Source organism: Balaenoptera musculus, chromosome 11 (assembly GCF_009873245.2).
Source record: "Balaenoptera musculus isolate JJ_BM4_2016_0621 chromosome 11, mBalMus1.pri.v3, whole genome shotgun sequence".
Classification (NCBI taxonomy): Eukaryota; Metazoa; Chordata; class Mammalia; order Artiodactyla; family Balaenopteridae; genus Balaenoptera; species Balaenoptera musculus.
Genome location: NC_045795.1, coordinates 20,253,217 through 20,277,220, shown reverse-complemented (window position 1 = coordinate 20,277,220; position 24,004 = coordinate 20,253,217). Strand labels below are relative to the sequence as shown.

At 38.4% G+C, this 24,004-nt stretch overlaps 1 protein-coding gene and 1 pseudogene across 10 annotated transcripts in view; one reads left to right on the top strand and one right to left on the bottom strand.

Moving 5' to 3' along the window:
* CARMIL1 (capping protein regulator and myosin 1 linker 1) overlaps positions 1–24,004 on the bottom strand; it is a 316,540-nt gene that overhangs the window by 65,108 nt on the left and 227,428 nt on the right. For 8 of the 10 annotated variants that reach the window (XM_036868161.1, XM_036868160.1, XM_036868158.1 and 5 more), the window contains 4 exons: positions 23,104–23,202; positions 12,971–13,099; positions 11,955–12,086; positions 666–841 (listed from right to left, as the gene is read on the bottom strand). In XM_036868161.1, the coding sequence (XP_036724056.1) occupies positions 666–841; positions 11,955–12,086; positions 12,971–13,099; positions 23,104–23,202 (536 nt within the window). Of the gene's footprint in view, positions 1–665; positions 842–11,954; positions 12,087–12,970; positions 13,103–23,103; positions 23,203–24,004 lie in introns of all 10 variants that reach the window. The other 2 variants (XM_036868162.1, XM_036868156.1) reach the window with 2 other exon arrangements.
* Positions 14,760–15,312, top strand: LOC118903284 (annotated as a pseudogene).

Sequence of the window (24,004 nt, the reverse complement as noted above, 5' to 3'; positions counted from 1 at the left end):
CTGACTCTCCAACTAGAAAACATAATGAGAATTAGCTGAGCTATAATGTAATACTGGTGATCATCCCAGAGTTTCTACGTAAAAATCCAGGAAAGTTTGTTGGTGACCACACCTTCTAAATATTTATACCTAGGCATAATTTTCAAACTTTATCAAGCAGAAATCTATGTAAACACTCCAGAGCACCATTAGCACATACAGAGTCTCACAGACCCATCAAAGAACCCAAAGGAAAATATGGTGAAGTCCTAGTGGGCCTCTTTGCCTATTTATAGGCTGTGCATTGGCTCCGAATAGTCTGGCGGTAGAAAGCGAACTGACCTCACTCTTCAAAAGTTAGTGATTTATAAAGGTGAAAGATAAGCTTCAGAAGCAGAGAAAAAGAGGGGCTTACAAACATGTACCCCCCTCTTAAAAAAAAGAAAACTCTTAAAAAGAGCAGGTAACTGTTCCTCAGTAATGCAGGCATATCTGGGGTCATCTGATTTTGGAAATGTATTAAACCTATGCATTTATGCACAGCTATATCTGTATATAGTCGCTGCCTCTTAGACATGTCTAAACACATTCTGTACAAATAAAGCCAACGATAACGCTCTTCACAGCTGCCTCAACTGCATTCACAGACACTGCAGCTCCTCGGTTTATTAACATTATAAACCTACCTAATTTTATTAAGGATATCAATTCCAGACTGCTCCAACAGGACATTTTTAACAAAGGTACGTGGGATGGAGATCTTTTCAGTGCTGGCATGAATCAAGTCCTGCCGAATGTGGGCTTTTTTCATCACATTGGGGCAAAGATTCTCGGCAGCATCAACCATGGACTCAAGCAACGCCTGCAATGCAGCACAAGTGGAGAGAGAGAGATGATGACACAGCCCCGGAGGCGCCCGCCATAAAACTGAAAGGTGGTTATATATGACGCCAAGCTCTCGGAGAACAGGGACACGACAGAGTCCCAGGTGCGACTAGGGATTCGGAGCTGCCCTGGGGCGACTTGTGACTGCTGGGTGATCACTGATCTCGGGTGATCACTTTAAATCAGACACCTGGCAGATCCACGCAGGCTTCACCCTGGCATCTGAAGCATGATGGTGTGCTAGCTGTACTTAACACAGAGGCATTCATGATAAGATTTAGAAAGACACATATACACCAATTTACCACACCAGACTGTTCTCCTGGGTAATAGCAAATAAAGTTACAGATGTCCCTAGAACATACGTCAAGTTAGAACTCTTGTGCAATTTCACAAATCACAGAAACCTCAAATCAGGGTGAAGCATTCAATAGCTCCATCAAAAGAGCAGTCGTAGCAAACCACTATATAACAACTGCTAGTTTTCCCCTTTTAAAAGAAAAGCTTTAGTGTTAAGCAAAATTATAATTGTTATCAGAACAATAAAAAAACATGAATAACAGACAAAAATATTAACAGAGTACTTTATAAACATTAAATAACAGTCAAAACCTACTTATATAGCACTTCAGAATTTTAAAAATGTTTCGTCCATTTTATCCTTCCAACATCTGTGAAGACGGGTACAGAAGCTATTCGTGTGATCACCATTTTATAGTTGAAGAATGTGAGCTAAGGGAAGTTAAACGATTTGCCTGAGATGGATGGCACGGCTGGTAAGTGTGGAAAGGGCGCCCAAGTTAGCATCAGACCTAAATATGAATCCCAGCTGAGTGACACTGGGCTAAGTTACTCATCTCTCAATTTTACTTTCCTCATCTATAAAATGGCAAATAAAAAAGTTCTTGTCTCATAGGATTACTGAAGATTAAATGATATTACATGTGTAAAGTGTTCAGTATCGTGTCTAGCATACAATAAAATTTCAGTATATCACAGATAATGTTATTAATTTGTTTTCAAAGATGCTAATCTTCATGATAAGATCCCAGCATATACCCTGAGAAAACCATAATTCAAAAAGAGTCATGTACCAAAGTGTTCATTGCAGCTCTATTTACAATAGCCAGGACATGGAAGCAACCTAAGTGTCCATCATCAGATGAATGGATAAAAAAGATGTGGCACATATATACAATGGAATATTACTCAGCCATAAAAAGAAATGAAATTGAGTTATTTGTAGTGAGGTGGATGGACCTAGAGTCTGTCATAGAGAGTGAAGTAAGTCAGAAAGAGAAAAACAAATATAGTATGCTAACACATATATATGGAATCTAAGAAGAAAAAAAAAAGTCATGAAGAACCTAGGGGCAAGACGGGAATAAAGACATAGACCTACTAGAGAATGGACTTGAGGATATGGGGAGGGGGAAGGGTAAGCTGTGACAAACTGAGAGAGTTGCATGGACATATATACACTACCAAACGTAAAATAGATAGCTAGTGGGAAGCAGCCGCATAGCACAGGGAGATCAGCTCGGTGCTTTGTGACCACCTAGAGGGGTGGGATAGGGAGGGTGGGAGGGAGGGAGACGCAAGAGGGAAGAGATATGGGAACATATGTATATGTATAACTGATTCACTTTGTTATAAAACAGAAACTAACACATCATTGTAAAGCAATTATACTCCAATAAGGATGTTAAAAAAAAAAAAAGAAAGCCAAGCTTGATCCCATTACTATTGCAGTATGAAGGGGACTAGTGGAGCATTATTATGGAAAGACTAATCTCTCTGCTCATATATTCACATGCAAAGCATGATGCCAACAGTACAATCTCTCATCACGCTGTAGGATGAGCAGCAGAGCGGCAGGATGTTTATAAAGATCTTGTGAAAAGCAGGAGAGGAGTGGCGGAGGCAGCCACTTGAGAAGTTTCCAAAAGCCACTCGTATTCTGACAGTGCTCTGTCCCTGTGAGAACTCTGACGAATCACTCATTTAGTACATTATTCCAAGAGAGCTACAAGCAATGCCAAATGAGGCAGTTTAAGACATATCATTGTCCTCTTTGGCATTAAAATAAACACATTCTGTTCCAGATGGAGTAGCAGAGTCCAGCACTCCTGCTAAGAACGACCTCAGGTATCAATACGCTGTTTGAATTCTGTCACGTTCATCAGTGTAGCGTGACTTTCTGAAAGGTCCCCTGCATGACAGTGCTAATTCAGTTGGAATGAACTCCAGACCTAAGGAGGGAAGCCTGGCTTCCGATGTAGACCCCGACGTGAAATTTCTGTGGAATGTTAAGTGTGCAGCATTAAGTGAAGAACCCTTGCAGATCTCTGCTTTCTGACCTATAAAATTATTTCTAAGGTCTCTTTCTGCTCTACAAATCGACTACTGCATGATTTTTGACCCTATAAAAAGGAATTTCATCCTGCCCTGGGCATCCAATTCGACAGATATTTTGCAGTTAGTCCCCTACCACCACCTCTAGCCCGACACTTTATACTCTACAAAGTGATTTCATCCATGATTTCCTTTGATCCACATAACAACCCAGTGAGTAGAGGTAGATTTTAGCAAACCCATTTTATAGATGAGAAAATGGAGACTCGGAGGAGATAACGGACTTCCTCAAGGTCACTCAGCTGGTTACTGGAATAAGTGAGAAGGGGACTCAGGTGTTTCGTCTTCTACTCTTGTTTCGTACTCCAGCCGCCCTTTTCCAATGCTCTGCCCATTGCCCAAAGGTGTGTCCCTTTCGGCTCTCTTCATTACCTACAATTTTCATCCCCTAATGCTGGTACCTAATGCCACCATGGTGGATTTTCTGGTGACAGGGCTGGTAAAAAGGGGAGAAAGGACCACAGGATAAATTTGTAATGCAGCCCCTGACCACTTCTTTGTGTCTAGCCCCCAGCTCAGGTCCTTAAACAGCATCTCCTTCCAAGTCCCATGGCCCTCTGCACACCAAACCATATTCTTCAACATCCATCCTTCCCATGGCTTCAAATTACTACCTATATTCCAATGGTTCTCAACTAAATGTTTACCTATAGCCACCTACCCAAAACATCCAATGCATATATAATACAGCCTATTAGGAATTTCCACCTGGATATTCTACCATGGCAACGTCAACTACAACATGTTTGGCCTCCCGTTAACCCCACCTGAACAGTAACTGCAACAGCAAAATCAACCATTCTTGCAAAGTTTTTATTGTGAGGTACGGTGCCAAACTAGGGCAGAAATTTGCAACTCTCCTTACACTCCACCTACCTCAACTCCTTCCACCACATCTATCTCTAAAACATGTTAAATTTACTCCTAGACATTTTTTCAAAAGTGGAAATGTGCCAAAAATATTACTCATTAGCACAGAATAGAAATCCCTGAAATATCTGGTAAATGCTCCATTTTCTAGCCTCATTTTCTGTCATATCTCTATATTCCCCTTCTAACTATTCATATCCAGTTATAGCGCAGTTCCCCACATGATCCAGGCCCTGTCTCCATGCTTTCTACAACTGTTCTCTTAGCCTAGAATCCTGTTCCCCTCTGTAGCCGGAATAAATCATCTGTACTCCTCCCTACTCAGCTCAGCTCAAGCACCACCTCCTGGAGGATATGTTCTTACTCTTGTTCCTTCCGCGCCCTTCACACTCCAAACTGCGTTTGATGATCTCATAGCATCCAGTGGGGACCTCAGTAATCAAATGTGTTAGAAAACGGTCAAGAATGCAGTAATCTGGGGATCCAAGGACGCCTTTGAGAATCGATGCACACTCATCCAGAAAAATTGGTATGAGATTTTACACATAACTTTGGAAGTTCATGGAGAGCTAGAGGCACCAGACTCCAGATACACAACTTGTACCTGAGAGCAACGGTGAAGCCCTACCCTCTCTCCCCAGGGCCTAGCACACTTCTTGGAACAATCTCTAAGAAACATATAAAAAGTATTATAAGCCCAGGAACTTACTGAATGTGGGTTCTGAATAGTCCATCATTTTTCTATTGATCAATGGTAACTCACTGAAGGTAGCATTATGAAAATTTGCATAGATGTATGGGTCCATTTCTGGGATCTCTCTGTCTACCTCTGCATACTGTCCTAATTATGATAAGTCCTAATAGGTGGTAGGGCAAGACTACCAACCTTCTTGTTCTTCCTCATAAGTGTCTGGGCTTATGAAGCCATATACTTCACTCTAAGTACTGGTTTAGCGGCATCTCACAGGTTCTGATCACTAACTACTTTATTGTTTAATTATAAATATTCTCTAATTCAAATTATGCCCTCCCCTTTGACCCTTGGGTTACAAGTAATTTTTAAATGTATAAACATGTGAGGTTTTTCCCTTTTTTAAATTGTTATTAATTTCTAATTTATTTTAAATGAAACCAGAGAATACCGCCTTTGAAAATTGTTGAGATGTTCTTATAGACCTCATGTCAAATATTTCACGTATCCTTGCAAAGAACTGATAGTCTCCTATTATTGGTGCACTGATCACATAGGTCCACTAGGTCATAATTGAGAATTCTATTGTTCAAATATTCTTTATCATTATAAAGAATTTTTTCAAATATTCTTTATCATTACTTTATTTACTTGATCTATCAGTCACTGGCAGTCATTTTGAAAGATCTCTACCATAATAGTAAATGTTATCAATTTTTCTTTGTAATTTTGTCTACTTACTCATACATATAAAGCCATATAATTAAATACATACACAGTTGAAATTATCTCTGGCAAATTGGATCATTTGTCATTATTCACTGATCTATTTTATCTCTAGTAATGCCTTTTTTTTTTTTTTGGCCACACTGTGCAGCAGGCGGGACCTTAGTTCCCTGACCAGGGATCGAACCCATGCCGCCTGCAGTGGAAGCATGGAGTCTTAACCACTGGACCACCGGGAAAGTCCTAGTGATGCCTTTTCTACTGCATCACTAGATTTTGAGTGACAGCATTCCTTCTGGTGTGGAACTGAACCTTGTATTACAGGATGTTTAGGATCATTATCAACTGCCCACGCCAACCCAAAATAATCCCAAACATTTCCTAATGCTCCTCTTGGTATGCAGTATGACCCCTGGTATACTGCCTCTGTTTTGGTGGTTACACTAGAAATTTTAACCTGCATACTTTACTTCATGTCTAAAGCAGCACTGTCCAATAGAACTTTCTGAGATGATGGGAATACGTGTGCTGTGCAATATGGGAGCCACTAGCCACAGGTGGCTATTGAGCCCTTTAAATGTGGCTAGTGCAACTGAGAAACTGAATTTTAAATTTCATTGAATTTTAATTAATTTACATTTAAATGACCATATGTGGCTAATGGACAAGATAATGGACAACCCAGATCTAATGTTGATTCCTTAAATCTTTTCCAGAATAAAACTAGGATGTTAGACTTCTTTTACTCACTCCTAACTGACTTAGATGCTCACTTCTAGTATTTTACTTGCATTTATTCTTAATTTGACAGCAAAAATTAGACATCAATGTTGTTGTCTCATACAGTTGATGTTTCACATTTGGCATTTTCCCTGCTCACTATTCTTTCCTGCAGCTCAGACCCTCTTTCTTTGATAATGTTTCCTTTGTCCTAAAGCATATCCTTTAGATGTTTATTTAGTGTGGTCTACTGGCAGTAAACTATCTTGGATTTTGTTTGGATGAAATGTTTTCATTTCATCCTCATTCTTAATAGTAGGTTTATTGAGTATATAATTCTTGATTTGTTCTCTCAGAAGCATGAAGATATTATTTGTCTTTTTAGCTTCCTGTCAAGAAATGAGCTGTCCTGTCAGTCTTCAGTTTGATCTTTTTAAAGTAATATGGCTTTTCCTTCCCTCTGGCTCCTTTTAAGATCTTCTCTTTGTCTTCAGTGTTTTCCACTTTTCATTACGATGATTCGAGACATGGATTTGCTTCTATCGTTCCTGCCTGGGTTTCGCTGGACTTCCTGCATCTGAAGATTCTAGCCTTTCATCAATCCCTGAAATTCTCAGCCACCATCCCCTCAATTGCTACCTTCTCCTATTTATCTTCTCTTTCCTTCTGGAAATCTAATTTGGCTTATGTTAAATTTTCTCACTCTATCCATGTTTCTTAATTTTTCTTACATATTCTCCACTTTGTGAGTCTATGTGTCCTACCTTGAGACAACTTGAATGACCAGGCCCTGTATTTGAAATGTGATAATCAGATTTCATTTTGCATGTATCTTCCAAATGATAGTTAGGAGAATCTATATTTCTTAACTGTAAAAATAACTAATGGTACTTAAAAAACCCTGTACAATATTTGTAAAATAAATTGAGTTAATATCCTTAACATGGCAGCTATGCTCACATATTCTTGCAGTGAGCAAATGACTAGCTGTAATTCATTACAAGCAAATACAACTTCCACACTGAATTGCTCTGAAATTTCTCTTTCTTTTGCTTTGGAAAATATTATATAAAATGTAGGAAAATAAGAAAACTCAGAGAACTCTCCCAGCAAACTGAGTTAGTACTTGCCAAAATGCCACCTACACCCCTCAGGCCTCATTTCCTTGGTAAACCTGATATTTACCAGTGAAGTATTTCACAGTTGAAGCCCTGAGGGAAATGAAGCATTTTCAAGGCCAAAACAAGCATTCTAAAATTTAAGTCCAGAAGGGGAAAATGAAAGTTCCCTTATGTTAAAACATTCAAATCCCACTTATTCATCTACGATTACCCCAGGAGTAAATGTTAGGATCAAAAACAGGGAAAACAGGAGGTGAGGTGTCATTTAAAAACACCTAAAACAGGCCAGTCCAGAGAAAATATCACCTCGTTTCAAAGAAGGACTTTCTCCACACTTACTGCTTTCTTCTCCTCCAGGAAGTTTGCTAAGAAGGCTGGCTCTTCCGGCCATTTCTTTGGCTTTTCTGAACTAGTATTTTTTTTGACAGATGACTCAAAGAGCTGTTTGAACTTATTCTTATCCAGAATTCAAAATGTGTACTACTGACCATGATACAGGATGAGTAAATATTAAGGATAAAATCTCCCTAATTACCTCGAGACAAAGACAATCTTGCGCAAGGAGGCTCAGTCCCAACAAATTAGGTGACTTGCTTGGAGCAAACAGCTCGTAGCAAACCCAGGTCACAAATCCAGCCTTGCTAGTCCCATTTTTTTAAATTCACTACAATAAAAACATATTTTTACAAAATAATACATTCACTTTAGCTTTTGCTAGTATAACATGTTAATCTTAGAGAATTTCAGAAATAGAGAAAGGACTCTTTTTTAACCAAACAAAATATAATACTACTAGTGAAATAAATAAGGACACAGTTGTTTAAGAAACTGAATATTGATTGTGGTAAAAATACATTTTTTTCCTACATAATTTTAAGAAAATCAAGGTGCTGGAAAGCTATATAAATAGATAAATGGGGATTTTTTTTTTTTAATCATAAAATGATGTCCACTTGTCAGGTCAACTGGAAGGAAAAAGAAAGGAAGTAACTGCCTATAGTCTGTTGAAAGTATCAAAAACTGTGAACTCAGTGAAAGAGAAATTAATAAGTAACATTTAATTAAGAAGTTGTGGTTGAGGATGTGCTTTGATTCATGCCACAAGTCCCTGAAGGGAAGAGAAGGGAAGAGAACTTGCAACTCAAAAGGATTGAGAGTAAAGAAAACAAGGGAGTGGGGAATAGAAAAACTCAGGGCATTTGGGAGCCGGGGACCTCAGAGATAGAATGAGAGAAAAGCAGGCGATGACACTTGCAAATAAGGAAGCTGTAATGAACGGAGAACACTGGTGACACTGACAAGGGGCCAGAAAGGTCAGCCTCAAAAAATTCAGGGATGGGCTTCCCTGGTGGCGCAGTGGTTGAGAGTCTGCCTGCCAATGCAGGGGACACGGGTTTGAGCCCTGGTCTGGGAAGATCCCACATGCCGCGGAGCAACTAGGCCCATGAGCCACAATTACTGAGCCTGCGCGTCTGGAGCCTGTGCTCCGCAACGGGAGAGGCCGCGATAATGAGAGGCCCACGCACCGCGATGAAGAGTGGCCCCCGCTTCCCCCAACTAGAGAAAGCCCTCGCACAGAAACGAAGACCCAACACAGCCATAAATAAATAAATAAATAAATAAATTTTTTAAAAAGTTAAAAAAAAAATTCGGGGAATGTCTATTTACAGAAAAATATTTTTGGTCCTAAATATATTGTTATTATTTCAGGCTTTTAAAAATTCAAATGCCTTTTACTTTAGACCTCTGCCTTCTACTCCCTCCCAAGAATGACTGGCAAAAGTCAATTCCAACCATCTGGTGTGCTGGGGAGGAAACGGACCAAAATTTCAAGGGATAACTTGTGGTTTAGACCAGTTGAAACAAGTGCCCGTAGGAAGCCGTTTGACAGGAAAGTTCCAGTTGCAATGTTTCGTGCTGATTTAAATGACAGCCCATTCTTAGTATATAAGGAATTCTTATAAAAACTTTAAAGGAAAAAGTTAAGCAATAGATACAAATATGTAATTTACAAAAGAAGAAATACAAATGGATAATAAAATTACTTGATGCATCACTGGTTATTAAAGAAATCCAAAAGACAAAATGAGATTTTTTTTAACCTGTTACACTGACAAATATTAAAAGGTTAACATGCTTAGTATTGGTGAGGGTGTGACAAAACAAGCAATTGGGTACACTACCGGAAAACAGTTTGTGAATACATATGAACGTATAAAATGTGCGTACCATTTGACCTCGGAATGGATCAACTACAGGCATTGACTCTAATAGGATTCATCAGAAATTAGAAAATAAATTATGCTGGCTGTGAGATAATAGAAAATGTATATTGGTCTCTGCCCCCAGTTCCTGGCACAGAGCTCCTGAAACCCTTGTAATTTCCTAAGTGATAAGAACACTAGGAGCATCTTTTGTTCTAACATTTGATCCTTGATCCTGGTTCCTGACACAGGGCTCCTGAAACCCTTGTAATTTCCTGGGTGATGGGGTGTCTTTTGCTTTATTGGGTGGGCTCTTGGATGGCTCCTGCATGAGGGCTGGTCACTGGAAAGACCAAGACATGATTAGAAGCTTGGAATTTTCAGCTCCACGCCCGCCTCCTAAGGAGGGCTAAAAATGGGTTTAATGACTGGCCATGCCTACATGGCAAAGCCTCCATCAAAACCCCAAAAGTACGGGTTCAGAGGGCTGGTGAGCACGTGGAGGGGCCGGGAGAGTGGCGTGCTCCAAGAGAGCATGGAAGCCCTGAAACCCTTCCCACATACCTTGCCCTGTACATTTCTTCCATCTGGCTGTTCATCTATATCTTTTATCATATCCTTTAATAAACTGGTAAACATAAGTGTTTCCCTGAGTTCTGGGAGCCACTCTGGCAAGTCAACTGAACTGGAGGAGGGGTTATAAGAACCTCGGATTTATTGCCAATTGGTCAGGAGCTCAGGTACAAACTGGACTCCCAGTTGGTATCTGAAGTGGGGCGGGGGCAGTCTTGTGGGACTGAGCCCTTAAACTGTGGGATCTAATGCTATCTCCAGGTAGATAGTGTCTGAATTGAGTTAAATAGTAGGACACCCAGCTGAGGGGGTGGGGGGGGGGGAACCCGTCACATCTGGTGACCAGAAGTGTCAAAACTGAGGAGTTCTGTGTGAAAGTAAAGGAGAGACACAGAGGAGGACTGAGCTTCCCCAGTACACTGGTACATCTATACAATGAAATACCATGTAGCCACTAAAATGATGATGAGTACTCACTGATCTAGAATTGTATTCACGATATTGTACCAAATATAAAAAAGTACGTATAGTATGATCACATACATAAAATTGTGTGTGTAGACAGAGAATGTTTGGAAATTCACTAAAATATTAAGAATGATGCTGTCCCCGGGATTTCAAGTGATTTTTACTATTCAAATGTTTCACAAAGAGTAGTTTCATTTTTACAGTCAGAAGTAAATAAGCAACAAAGATGACTTTATTTTAAATGTGTAAGAAAGTATCCTTTTTACATATTTGATCCTTCATGGAGGATAAAACAAGTGCTGTTAGGTAACAACTGATCTGGCAGAACTCTGTACCAACCAACCAATCCTTTTTCTACCCCTTTGTCTTTGCTCAGAATGTACTCAAAATAACCACAGTTAAGTAAAATAAAAATGATACACAAGAGTCTCTCTGTATTGTACGTACAGGAAGAAAGGGGCTTAAACTCCTAAATAATCCACAACGTTCTCTCCCACATTAATTAAATTTACAAACAGAATAATTAGCATGTTGCAAAGTTATGATTGAGTTGCTCATCAAATCCCTCTGAGCTACAGCAATTGTGTTCTCAGAAGAAAATGAACCAAATAAATATAGAAATTTAGACAAGGTCTTTTTAAGACATCCTTGAACAGACAGATTGAAAATGATAAAAACTTTCGGAAAGTGAAATGTCTTCTGCTGTAGCTGTTTTTTGAAGTTACCTTAGGAAAAAGTTGGTCTTAGGTTACTCTCGTCACTTAAATTTCAAAGACTTTTTTTTTTTCAACCTATGAGCCTATAGACAAGTCTCCGCTACTTTGGGTGCCTTGTAACTTCATTCTAAATCCCTTTTTAATCTTTCAACCAGCTCCTTACCTAGTGGCAAACTCTCCATATACGCAGCAGCTTGGCACTAAGCACACAGCTCCTGTCATCTCTCCCATTCTCTAAATCGAATGTAATAACAGGAGATATTTTTTCGCGAAGCAGACTTCTCTTTCTAAGCAAAAATCAATCTTTCCCTTATCAGTGGCAACCTGTCATACGTTAAATACGGTTAGAGATTTACCATCAGAAACAAAATTGAATTTGATAGGTTTTACTTGATCTTATTATGCAAAAAGTTATTCCAAAAATTATAAATGAAGCTGGGAAAGGCACGGTATTCAATTTTTACTACACATGCACACATGCGCACACACACGCGCCTATAAAACATAGGATAGCATGGTATGAAATGCTATCATACATAGTTAAGTCATAACAATTTCATTTTCCAAAATAACAGAGACCACAAACCTTGAGTTGTTCATCTACAACTCTCGTAACTTCTCCGGCCATTGATTCCAGGGTCTCCTGAATTGGACTGGATAACAAGCCACTGGCTCCCGCCCAAGATGCACCACCAACGTGGTATAAATTTGGTAACAACTGTAAGAAAAATAAAAGTAACCTCTCCATAATAAATATTTAAATAAGCACCAAAGTCACTGCAGAGTTCATAAAACAGGGTGGAGAAATACTAGCGATAAACAAAGATCGTCTTGATGAAAGGCCCTTTATACCAATTAAAAAACTGAGGTCCAGCTTTGAAACCAGAGGAACAGTACCTTACCTGTTTGTGGCTTAATGTCTTCATCTCGGATGTGAGAGTATTTGACTAACCCACGAGGTTCCTCCTACTTATAAAATTCAATGACTGTGTGATTCTAATAGCAGAGCCTGGACCAGATCTCAGGTTTTCTGACTCCCAGTTAGTCCTTTCTCTATGAAATCACACTTTGGGGACCACAGTCTAAGTTGAAAGAAGCTTCCTTTTAGAGGTGACAGAGGAGAGTTTCGTGCTATCAGTTTGGCAGTAGAATCATGTGCAATGAGTTGCTACTCACTGAAACTACAACTACCTCCCAGTTACCTAGAACCTGATTATACCCTTTGTAAATCACACTGAACCTCTGCTTTTAATTCTATACAGCCGGCTGGCTGTATCCGAGGCTGCAGAACCCGTGGATAAGGAGGCCCACCTGTGCTACGCCATTTTATATATAAGGGATTTGAGCATCCACAGATTTTGGTATCTGCAGGGGGTCCTGGAACCAATCCCCCCGCAGATTCTGAGGGACAACTGTATTTTGATTATTGGTAATTAGCACGGGTACAGAAAGGAGGCAAAGACTAACTCAGTTCACCTTGCCACTTGTTAGTAACCTTGAAATTGGGTAGAAAAGTAAATTTAGTTAGAACGAGTTTCTAAAACTGAAGTTTACAAAGTCTTTTTATTCCACGGGACTCACGTAGCTGGAAGTGAAACTCACCGTTTTAGAGTTCTTAGCATCACGCATGAGCCTCTCTGCTGATTTCAGATCTTCCTGGACAGCACCTCCCCCACAGTTTCGTAAAGAGTTGAGATGATCTTGCACTTTCACACATATTCTGTCAATCATCTGCTCCACACGTAACAATGAGGGCAAGCATCCAAGTCAGCACAGCCAATGTTCAGACAAAAGGAAACACTGAATGAGGATGAACACTTCTCCTAACTGGAATCTTCAAGAAGACAGCTTAGAGCCAATTATTAATTTATCTATTTCTATAAGAAACCTTTAGCAACGTTAATTCCAAACAAACATGTAAGGGATTTTGGTCCCCTCTCCTGCCTTAGGAAATGCAGCATGTAGAACAAAAGTGAATACTTCTTGATGATTCAGAATCTCATAGTTACTCAGTGACATTTTGCTTGATAGTAACTCTCCTTCATTAATTTTTATTGAGTACCCTCTATGTGTCAGACATAGTGCTGGGTACTGAGGAAACAGAAAAAGGAGATGTACAATTCTGAGGCAGTTGATGACAAAATGATGCCCACAGCCAGTTGGTCTCAATATTATGGAAATCAGAACATCCCTGGAAATTAATATTTTTTAATTAGTTCAATTATATCAGGTAATTTTCTACCAAAAAAAGCACAAGCTGAGGTTTTATTATATTAACATAGGCAATAATAAAGTTAACAACATCTAGTTTCTATTCTATTAAGGTCCTTCTCCCATGTTAATTACATCTGAATCACTTTCAGATGTTTAATGGATTTAAACATAAAACCCACAGGGTAGTGGCAGATCACTACTGTGGACAAAAACTAGTACAGAAGGGTAAGATTATGCTCTATTCTATTTGTATGTATAAAGAGAAACACGAACAAAGCTAAGACGTCTGAAGAAAAAGACAACTACAGTGTGGTTTTAAAGGTTTCTCCAATATTTTTTTAATAGATCTTTATTGGAGTATAATTGCTTCACAATACTGTGTTAGTTTCTGTTGTACAACAAAGTGAATCAGCCATATGCATACACATGTCCCCGTATCCCCTCCCTCTTGAGCCGCCCTCCCATCCTCCCCATCCCACCCCTCTAGGTCATCGCAAAGCTAATCTCCCTGTGCTATGCGGCTGCTTCCCACTAGCCACCCATTTTACATTTGGTAGCGTATATATGTCAATGCCACTCTCTCACTTCATCCCAGCTTCCCACCCCTCCACCCCAGGTCCTCAAGTCTATTCTCCATGTCTACATCTTTATTCCTGCCCTGCCACTAGGTTCACCAGTACCAATTTTTTTTTTTTTTAGATTCCATATATATGCGTTGATCAGAGCTGCAGGTTGTCTAGTCTTAAAAAAAAATTATTTATTCCCCAGAGACCCTACATATCAAGTCCTATCCTACCTGATAATTCATTCGGCAGAGGTGACGATCCAGCAACAATCTTTTTTATTTAAATTCACACTTCTCTATTTATTTTGAATTATTTGGTACAACAGCTATAGGAAGCCAAAATCAGCCCTCCTTCCCCCGTAAATTCCACCATAGTAGAAACTTTACTACACTGCTCAGCAAACTGAAGGTCTGATTATAGAGCCCGCGTCTACTTGCTGCAGCATCACCAATTCTCCTGCCTTTCTCTTTTAAAAAATCAGGTTCGTAACGTCTACTCCATCTTCTTTTCTAGTGTATGATGAAGACAACCCAGTAAAATAACACCACTCAAAGCACTTAGTCTCTTGACAAAGGGTCAGTGATGCTAATGTTAACGTATGACCTCTAAAAATGGTTCGTTATTCACCTGACCCAGAAAACCCCACAAAATCATGCAAGTCAAGAGGTTCAAATCTTCACGTTCACTTTAAGAACACTCGTGAAACTGCCCAGGCCATTAAGGGTACACATATCCGAAAAGCCACCAAGTATCTGAAGGATGTTACTTTAAAGAAGCAATGTGTGCCATTCTGCCATTACAATGGTGGAGCTGGTAGGTGTGCCCTGGCCAAACAATGGGGCTGGACGCAGGGTTGGTGGCCCAAAAAAGAGTGCTGAATTTTTACTGCACATGCTCAAAAATGCAGAGAGTAATGCTGAACTTAAGGGCTTAGATGTAAATTCTCTGGTCATTGAGCACATCCAGGTGAACAAAGCCCCCAGGATGGGGTGCAGGACTTACAGAGCTCATGGTCAGATCAACCCATACATGAGCTCTCCCTGCCACACTGAGATGATCCTCACTGAAAAAGAACAGATTGTTCCTAAACCAGAAGAGGAGGTTGCACAGAAGAAAAAGATATCCCAGAAGAAACTGAAGAAACAAAAACTTATGGCCCGGTAATAAATGACACAAAAAATAAATGCAAAGTAAAAAAAAAAGAAAAAAAGAACAGCTCTTATGACTGTAAAATGTACTGAGGCTACATAAGTGAACTACGTGCAACTCCCGTAGGAAAAAGAAGTTACATGAATAATGCTTCTCATATAATAATCATCTCCCTGACCAAAATCTAAGCTTGTAGGCAGGGATCACATCTTAATTTTCTGCATTTACACAGCACCCTGAAGAGAACTATGTTTTTTTTAATCTTAATTGATATAAATTCCAGCTCTTCCAACTATTGTATTGATCTGTGCTTCCTGAAACAAAAATGGTCATCAATAATTCATATCTCACCAAGAATGAATACCTAATTTCAAGAAACAAAATGAACCCCATACTAAGGAAGGAACTGATATACATCTGAGGCCACAAAAGACTAATTTGAGAGGCATGTGGATGTGGCACCATAAAACTGATCATCTTTAATAATCATGAGAGACCAGAGACCCTTGAAGCGCGTGCCATTAAGCATACACCAAGGAGAGAGGGTCTAAATGAACTCAGCAAAATGGTCTTTAAGTAGAACTTTTAAAATCACATCCAAAAGAAACATAAAAATTTTGTTCTTCGATTCAAATAAGACATTAAATCTCACAAGTCTCAAAGATTCTTCTGTACACACACTTGCTAAGGGTCAGCACAGCCCAATAGATCACATTCAGATGCTTTGCAACTAAAGACCGCAAGGCCCAGAAAAGTGAAACTATTTAAGATGACACAGAATGATTACACAGAGTACCAACTGGAAATTTGGAAAACAGGAAACCAAGGATTTTGACTCTCAGTTCATATTCAAGTCCCTATGATACACAAATAAAAACAAAGGAAACTGCAGTCTGAAAGACTGTCATCTCTTTGGTTATCTCATGAAAGACCTCAGGGTAGATGACTGCATTTGGGCTCTTGATTTTCAACTCCCTACTTTACCCTAACCCCTAGTGTTCCATTTTCTAAAGCACCCCAGGAAAGTTGTTAACTGCCACAGTTTGAGAAGCTCAGTTCTTTCCAAGGAAATGTACTTGGACTTGGTCTTCTTTGAGTCCTCATCTGTCTTCCCATGTTCTTCTACAGGTCACATGTCTTCCCCCTTGAGAGCACTCTGAACAGTCACAAGCTCTCTTCCATGTGACAGTCTTGCCCACGTTTGAACACAACTATCTTTTCTTCTCTAATCTTTTCTTCTTCAGGCTTAACATTCCCAGTTCCTTCTACCATTCTACTGTGACACCATTGTGTGGTCCCTGACTGCCACCTCCCCCTGTCTACCCCAGGTCACTTCTCTGAATTCTCCCTCCATCTAAGACTGTCACAAAACATGCCCCCCCTCAATAAAATATATTGTAACAGAGGAAGAGTGGATCAGTAAGCTGAACGGGGCTATCACCTTTCTTACTGTAGAAAGTATACTTTCATTAATGTGGTATAAGTCAAATTGGCTTCTTTGGCAACTAAATCACACAGCAACTCACATCTCACTTGGTGGTGCCCACTTAGGCTTTTCCAAACATACTGGGCTATAGAACCCAAGTGCAGAACTTAGAACCATTAGCAATAAATGCCATCTTTGATTGCTTGCAACTTGTTACAACTGTTCTCAGTCCCAGCAAATAGCTTACTTGTGGAAAATTTTATCTTCCTCCACATCTATTTCTTTATTCAATTCAAAAGAAATATACTCAACACCTTGCATTGAATGAGATACAGTCCTGAGTAAGACATACCCTTTGCCACCAAGCAACGTAAAAATCTAGAAGTGGAAAGAAATATTCACAATTAACAATAACACAAGATATAAAGTTTGCATAATGTAATATCCACAAAGACAGGCACATTTTATTCACTGCCAAAGCTCCATCTCCTATAATAGTGCCTGCCATATCACAGACCCTTATAAGTGTTTATTCAATGACTAAATAAATGATAGAAAGTTCTAAAGGATTTCAGTCAAGGAAGGGATCACATGTAGCTGATGCTGAAGGTAGCTTTTAGACTGGGTCCTGAAAGATTTCTACAAACTGAGAAAAGAGAAGGGAATTTTAAAAGCAAAGAATGAACATAAGCAATGGCATATCCAGACACCTGTGATTCCTATTTCCTGATTAGGAACAGAGATACTTTATTGTGGGAGATCAGATTGGAATGCTGAGTTGAGGCAAGATAGTATAAGACTTAGGCACAGGCTAAGGAGTTCAAACACCGTGTACAAGGCATAGAGCATCTATTCCCCCAGCTTCTCCCACAATTGTGAAGATCTAAAAATTCCTTACCCCATAACACTCACAGTGACTCGGCTTCCCTGATACAAAGGAAAAGGGCTGTGAAAAGCACAAGGAGACATGGAAGATGAATAAACTAGTTCTTGCAGTGCTTGTAAAAGAAGACATAGGAGGGAGTTAATACAAAGCCTTAACAAGAGGAGAGGCAATAGAAACGGAAAGAAAAGAATGGCTGTAAAAGACACCTTGAAGGTAAATGGGCAGTAAATAGTGACCTTGGATGAATGAAGCAAACGAGGCATCCAAGATGACTCCAGGAGTTCTATCCTCAGTGAATGATGATGTCACTGAGAAAAATGGCAAAATCGGTTGTTCCAAGGGATGAGTTTGGTCTTAGTGACCATGCTATCTCAGAGGGCCATCTGGATGAAGATGCTGAACAAGCAGTTGAAAAAAAGGATTTTCTGGAAAGAAACAGTGACTGAGGGGATAGATCCAGGAGTCATCCACAGATGAGAGAGTTAAAATGGCAGAAGCAGATCAGATAGCACTAAGTACAAAACTCTGAAAAATGATTGCATTTGAGGGATAAAAAGAGAAAGTTATGTAGAAAGGAGACAAAGAGCAGCAGAAAAATATTCAGAACAGCACACTGTCAGATGAACCAAGAAGTGCATCTTAAGAAAGACAAAACAGTCTATAATAATAATAATCGTAATAATAAAAATATAGCTACAAACAATGTTTACTAGTGAGGAGCCAAGTACTTTGCATGCATTACCTCACTGAATTGTCACAGCACCTTCTGAGTCATTTCCCCCATTTTTACAGATGAAATCAAGCCTTAAAGAGGTTAGTAAATGACGAACATTTCCCACTAAGAGGGAATAGCAGAGCCTGTACTTAAATCCAGGTCATCTGACTTGAGAGCCCAAGTTCCTGACCACTACACATACGGACGGCCTCTTTTCATCAAAAGATGAACAGGGAGAAGAGGCCTCTGACTCGGTGACCAGGTCCATTGAGAGCCATCTCAGCAGACAGACTGGGACAGAGGGCACATTCTGAAAGGTTGCAAAGTGAGTGGGTAGCAAAGAAGTCATGAAAGCAAGTATAAAAATCTGCGCATGAAAGGAAGGAAAGAGAGTGTGCTAAGTAAATAGGTCTAGGCAATAAAATTGTTTTGTTTTTTCTTTTAAGGGTGAGAAGACTTAGCATAGGTTGTCAATTCTGGGCCTGTCTTTGTAAATAAAGTTTTATTGGAACAGCCACGCTAATCTCATTCATGAAGATATTGTCTATGGCTGCTTTTGCTCTACAATAGCACAGCTGAGTAGTTGCAACAGAGACCATACAGGCGGTAAAGCCTATTTACTGTTTGGTGTTTTATAGAAGAAGTTAGCTAACTCTTGATTAAGAGGGTTTATAAGATGGAAAAGAAGAGATCAAAAGCAGAGGTGGAATGTTGAGTCATGTGAAGGTCAGCAGTGGAGTGTTGTCATGTGAAGGTCTTTCCTAAACAAAGACTAGAGACAAAAACAAATATGTGAACAATTATGAGACTTCAATGTTTCACTGAAACATATTTTAATCCCTCAGTGTCACCCAGGAATGATGACTGGCTATGCGTTTGGCAGAAGTAGTCAACAGAGGGTCTATTCTTTCTGTGTTCCTATTTCTGGAAACTTCAATAAGAAGTTTCAATAAGAAGGAGATGAATCTCTCCTAAGGTGACTGAAACAATTAAAGTCTGAAAACTGCTAATCATCATGTCCTAAGAAATCCCCAAAGCGAAAAGGTGGCAGTATACCTACTACATAATGACTCAAATAATTCAGAATGATGTCACCCATGCAGAATGAAACATCTGTATATGCCTCCTGTGTATAATTTCCTCTTGATTGAGAAGACAAAACTTACTTTTAAGAATTAGCATTAAAGGTTGGGGCAGTAATTTTTTTGGATGAGCAAAACCCCTGTAAATGAGGAAAAAAGTTAAAAGGATATTGTATCAAGAAAAGCCTGCATTATGGTAGCTCATAAAGGAACCCAAGGCAAAGGTTCAATGTAAGATTTTAGCACTCTCATTGCTTTTAATGTTAAACACTAAAACCAGGAAATAACAGTAAAGCATAAAGTACTAAAGGCTAATATTAGTCTCTTGCAGGAAAAAAATTGAGATTTTTTAAGGCACTGGTAAGGTCAAAATAATGTTTTCCTTCTCAAAACTCCCTGTTACTTCACTAATATTCATAATTACTGTTTTTCTTTTTCTCAACACATATCGCTTTACTTTTTCTTATATAAATAATACATGCTTACTGTAAAGCATTCAAACAATACTGTGAAGTATAAGAGAATAAAAATCACCTAATCACAGCACCTGAGAGAACCATCATTAACATTTTGGTGAACACTCTTTCACAAATCTCTATGCATATCTATGCAGTCATCCATATAATTTTACCTACTTAAAAGATTACACACAACTCATTTATTATGGACATCTTTCCCTCATTCCCTTTTAAGAAAAAGGAACAACAAAAAATTAAAATGACACTCCATCCCAAAGCAGTAAAATACATATTCTTTTCAAGAGCACATGGAATGTGCTCCAGGATAGATCACATGCTGGGCCACAAAACAATTCTCAATATATTTAAGAAGATTGAAATCATATCAAGCATCTTTTCTGACCAGTATAAGACTAGAAATCAACAACAAGAAAAAAAGTGCAAAACCACAAACATGTGGAGGCTAAACAATATGCAACTAAACAACCAATGGATCACTGAAGAAGTCAAAGAGGAAATCAAAAAACACCTGTAGACAAATGAAAATGGAAACACAACGATCCAAAATCTATGGGACGCAGCAAAAGCAGTTCTAAGAGGGACGTTTATAGCAATACAAGCCTATCCTGGGAAACAGGAACAATCTCAAATAAATAACCTAACTTTGCACCTAAAGGAACTAGAAAAAGGAGAACAAACAAAACCAAAGTTAGTAGAAGGAAAGAAATCCTAAAGATCAGAGAGGAAATAAAAGAAATAGAGACTAAAAAAAAAAAATAGACAATATTAATGAAACTAAGAGCTGGTTCTTTGAAAATATCAACAAAACTGATAAACCTTTAGCCAGACTAATCAAGAAAAAAGAGAGGGCTCAAATAAATAAATCAGAAATGAAAGAGAAGTTACAAGTGACATCACAGAAATACAAACGATAAGAGATTACTACAAACAAATATACCCCAATAAAATGGACAACCTAGAAGAAATAAATTCCTAGAAACATACAATCTCCCACGACTGAATCAGTAAGAAATAAAAAACATGAACAGACCAATTACCAGTAATGAAATTAAATTGGCAATAAAAAAAAAAACTCCCAACAAACAAAAGTCCAGGACCAGATGGCTTCACAGGTGAATTCTACCAAACACTGAGAGAAGACTTAACACTTATCCTTCTCAAAGTATACCAAAAAATTGAAGAGGAAGAAACGCTTCCAAAGTCATTCTATGAGATGAGCGTTACCCTCATTTGGTTTTGATACCAAAACCAAAGACACCACAAAAAATTAAAATGACATCTACCCAAGGTAAGAAAATAGAACAAACCATACAAAATGGTCTCAAATGACAAAACTTTCCCTACCAGTCAGTTCCTCTCAATCTGCTGAAATAAACATTTTTGAAAACCCTCTGTTTTAATCCTTTTGGTGGCTTCCATTTTAAATTTAATAGTAGATTTACATCTTGTATTTTTGATTTTATGAATTATAGAATAGAGGATTATTCCATGAAACAAGTAAAAATTTAGTATACTTATACTACCACTCACCTTCTCCCTCTTCAACTCCTAATTTTAATTAGTTTCATTACTTTTACATTAAAATTTCCGACATGTGCATTTTTTAGTATAGCCAATAATTAGGTGTTCCCTTCCTGTCTAAGTGATAATAAAATTTAAATCTACTATAAATGCAGGTACAGAATTATGATTATGGGATTCATAGAGAAAGAAATGTAATCCTGTACCTTTTAATTCTGCAGCTCAAAGCAGATTTTCCCAAAGTGGCAACTTTTTAAAGCTTTCTTTCAGCTCTTATAACTTCTATGATTTCGTTTCTTACTTATACCTCATACTGTATACTTTCTTATTTTTCTTTGTTACGCTGGAGAATTTCCTCAAAAAGCCTTTTTTCGTATGGAATATTGGGGGTAAAATTTCTGGGTCCATGTGCGAGGACAGTTTTAGTCTGCCCTCGCATCTGTTTGATAAAATGACTAGATATAGAATCCTTGGTCCAAAACAAATTCCCCTCTGAACCTCATTTGTTTCTAGTAATTGAGATTGATGCTAAGAATTGGTTCCAGTTCCCTTGTAAGATAGCCTTTTTATTCTGTCTGGAACTCTTTAAGATGTTTTTTTCTTTATTCTCAGTGTTCTGACCAGGTGTGGGCCTTCACCCATTCATCCATATCAATTTCAGTAGGTCATATCAACTCCAAGATTCATATGAAATGCTTTTCTATTATTTTCTCTTTTTTAACTTTTTCTATTATGTCTCTTTTTAAATTTCGACATTCCTATTAGAAGGCTATTGGTCACTTTTAATCTCTTCATGATTCTGACTTACTTTTCTCTCATATTTTTTATCTGTCTTTTACTGCATGTTTTAAGATTTCTCTTGTTTTCTACCAGAGAAACAGCTTAATTTGTGCCCTATTGGTTAATTAAGTCTATATTACAGTTTTCATATTTTCAACTGTTTAAGCATTGTTTCTTATTCTCTGATTATTCTTTTCATAGCAGCTCATTCCTATTTTATGATATAATATTGTCTCAATTCCTTTCTGAACTTACTAATTACAATATTTTTTTAAAGTCCTCTGCTGTACTCTGAATTATCTGAGCTCAGTTCTTTTGGTTTATCTTCTTCTTTTCTTTGACATCCTATAGGTTTCCTCAAATATCTTATGATCCTTGGTTTTGGTTAATATTTTTGGAGGAAAACATTCCATACTTTTTTTATTCTAAAGTGGGTAGAGAGAAGAGGAATGAAGTAAAAAAACAGTTTAGTGTCTCTTCAGCACTTGTGTTAATTAATATTCAACAAATTCTTAACTATTCAGAAGAATCTGGGAATTTGTTTCCTACTCATAGAAGTGAGAGGGAAGTAGAAGAAAAGGAATAGGATGTCTCCAAAGTAGCAAATATTGATTACCCTCAGACTTTTATCATCTGTAATCCAGGGTTCCTAATAGTTGGATCTAAAATCTAAGATACACCCGTACTGACAATCTTAAAAGGCACAAAATCATCAACAATGAAAAGTGCATATGTAGCATTAGAATTAACTCCCCCAAACTCTACTTAACATTTGTTGTCATTTCAGAAACAGGTTCTTACTGCCCCATTGGAATGATTACAAACGACAAAAATCCTTGGTCCCTGGCTCTTAAAAGGGTCAGTTCAGCATGCGTAAGAGGAGGAACTGTCACTGGAGAAGACTGGCACCTTCTTACCTGCTGCGTGGTGCCTGGTGACAATGCCCTGCTGTAGGCGGTAGGCCTGCTCTTGAAGGTATTTTCTAGTCTCGTGATTCCGGAGCAATAGTTTTCTATCTGGAAATTAAGCACAGTCTCTCTCAAGAACACATTTCGACTCAGCAGAGAGGTAAAGTCATAAGTGCAACAGCCAGCTGCTAAACTGAAGACCCAAGCAACTAATTCACACATCCTGCCACACACACATCCTTGACCCCACAAAACGTATGAGATGGGAAAACTGGCTATTGTCGTGATGCATTATGGGTGTTTTTAGTTAGAAATTTCACTCGCAGGTAACCAGGGTAATTTTTATGTCACTCAGTAGTTGACAAAGATGAGCAAGTGTTTAATTGCCTGCAGGGTTAGAGACCCCTTTTAGTGACTTCTCATCACTTTCCTGTACACAATCACAATCTTTCTCTCTCACAAATTTTTAACCACTAAACAGTTCAGAAGCTAAATAAATACCCCTATAGTGTATGGATGGTCCTTTCTGAACCTCTTGGCCTTATCCACCAGCACTCAGAAAATTCTTTATTTTAAGGGAAAAAAGGAGAAAATAGGTACAAAATTGGAAAGACACAGGCTGGTACAACTCAAAACCATATACCAATTTCCTTAATCCACCAGGTTTACATGTTTTCTCAAAAACAGGAATGGTTTTAGCAAAATTACCAAAAATAAGAAAATGGATTTCTACAGAAAATGAGAAATCTTGAAGTTGCTTGACAATCTATATTTTTATACATAGACAATGTATTACGAAAAATTCAAACATACAAATGATAACTAGATTGAAATAAAGTATTGAAGAATAATATACAATGGATATATAATACATTGAAAAATGTAAACTATTGATTATAATGAATACCTA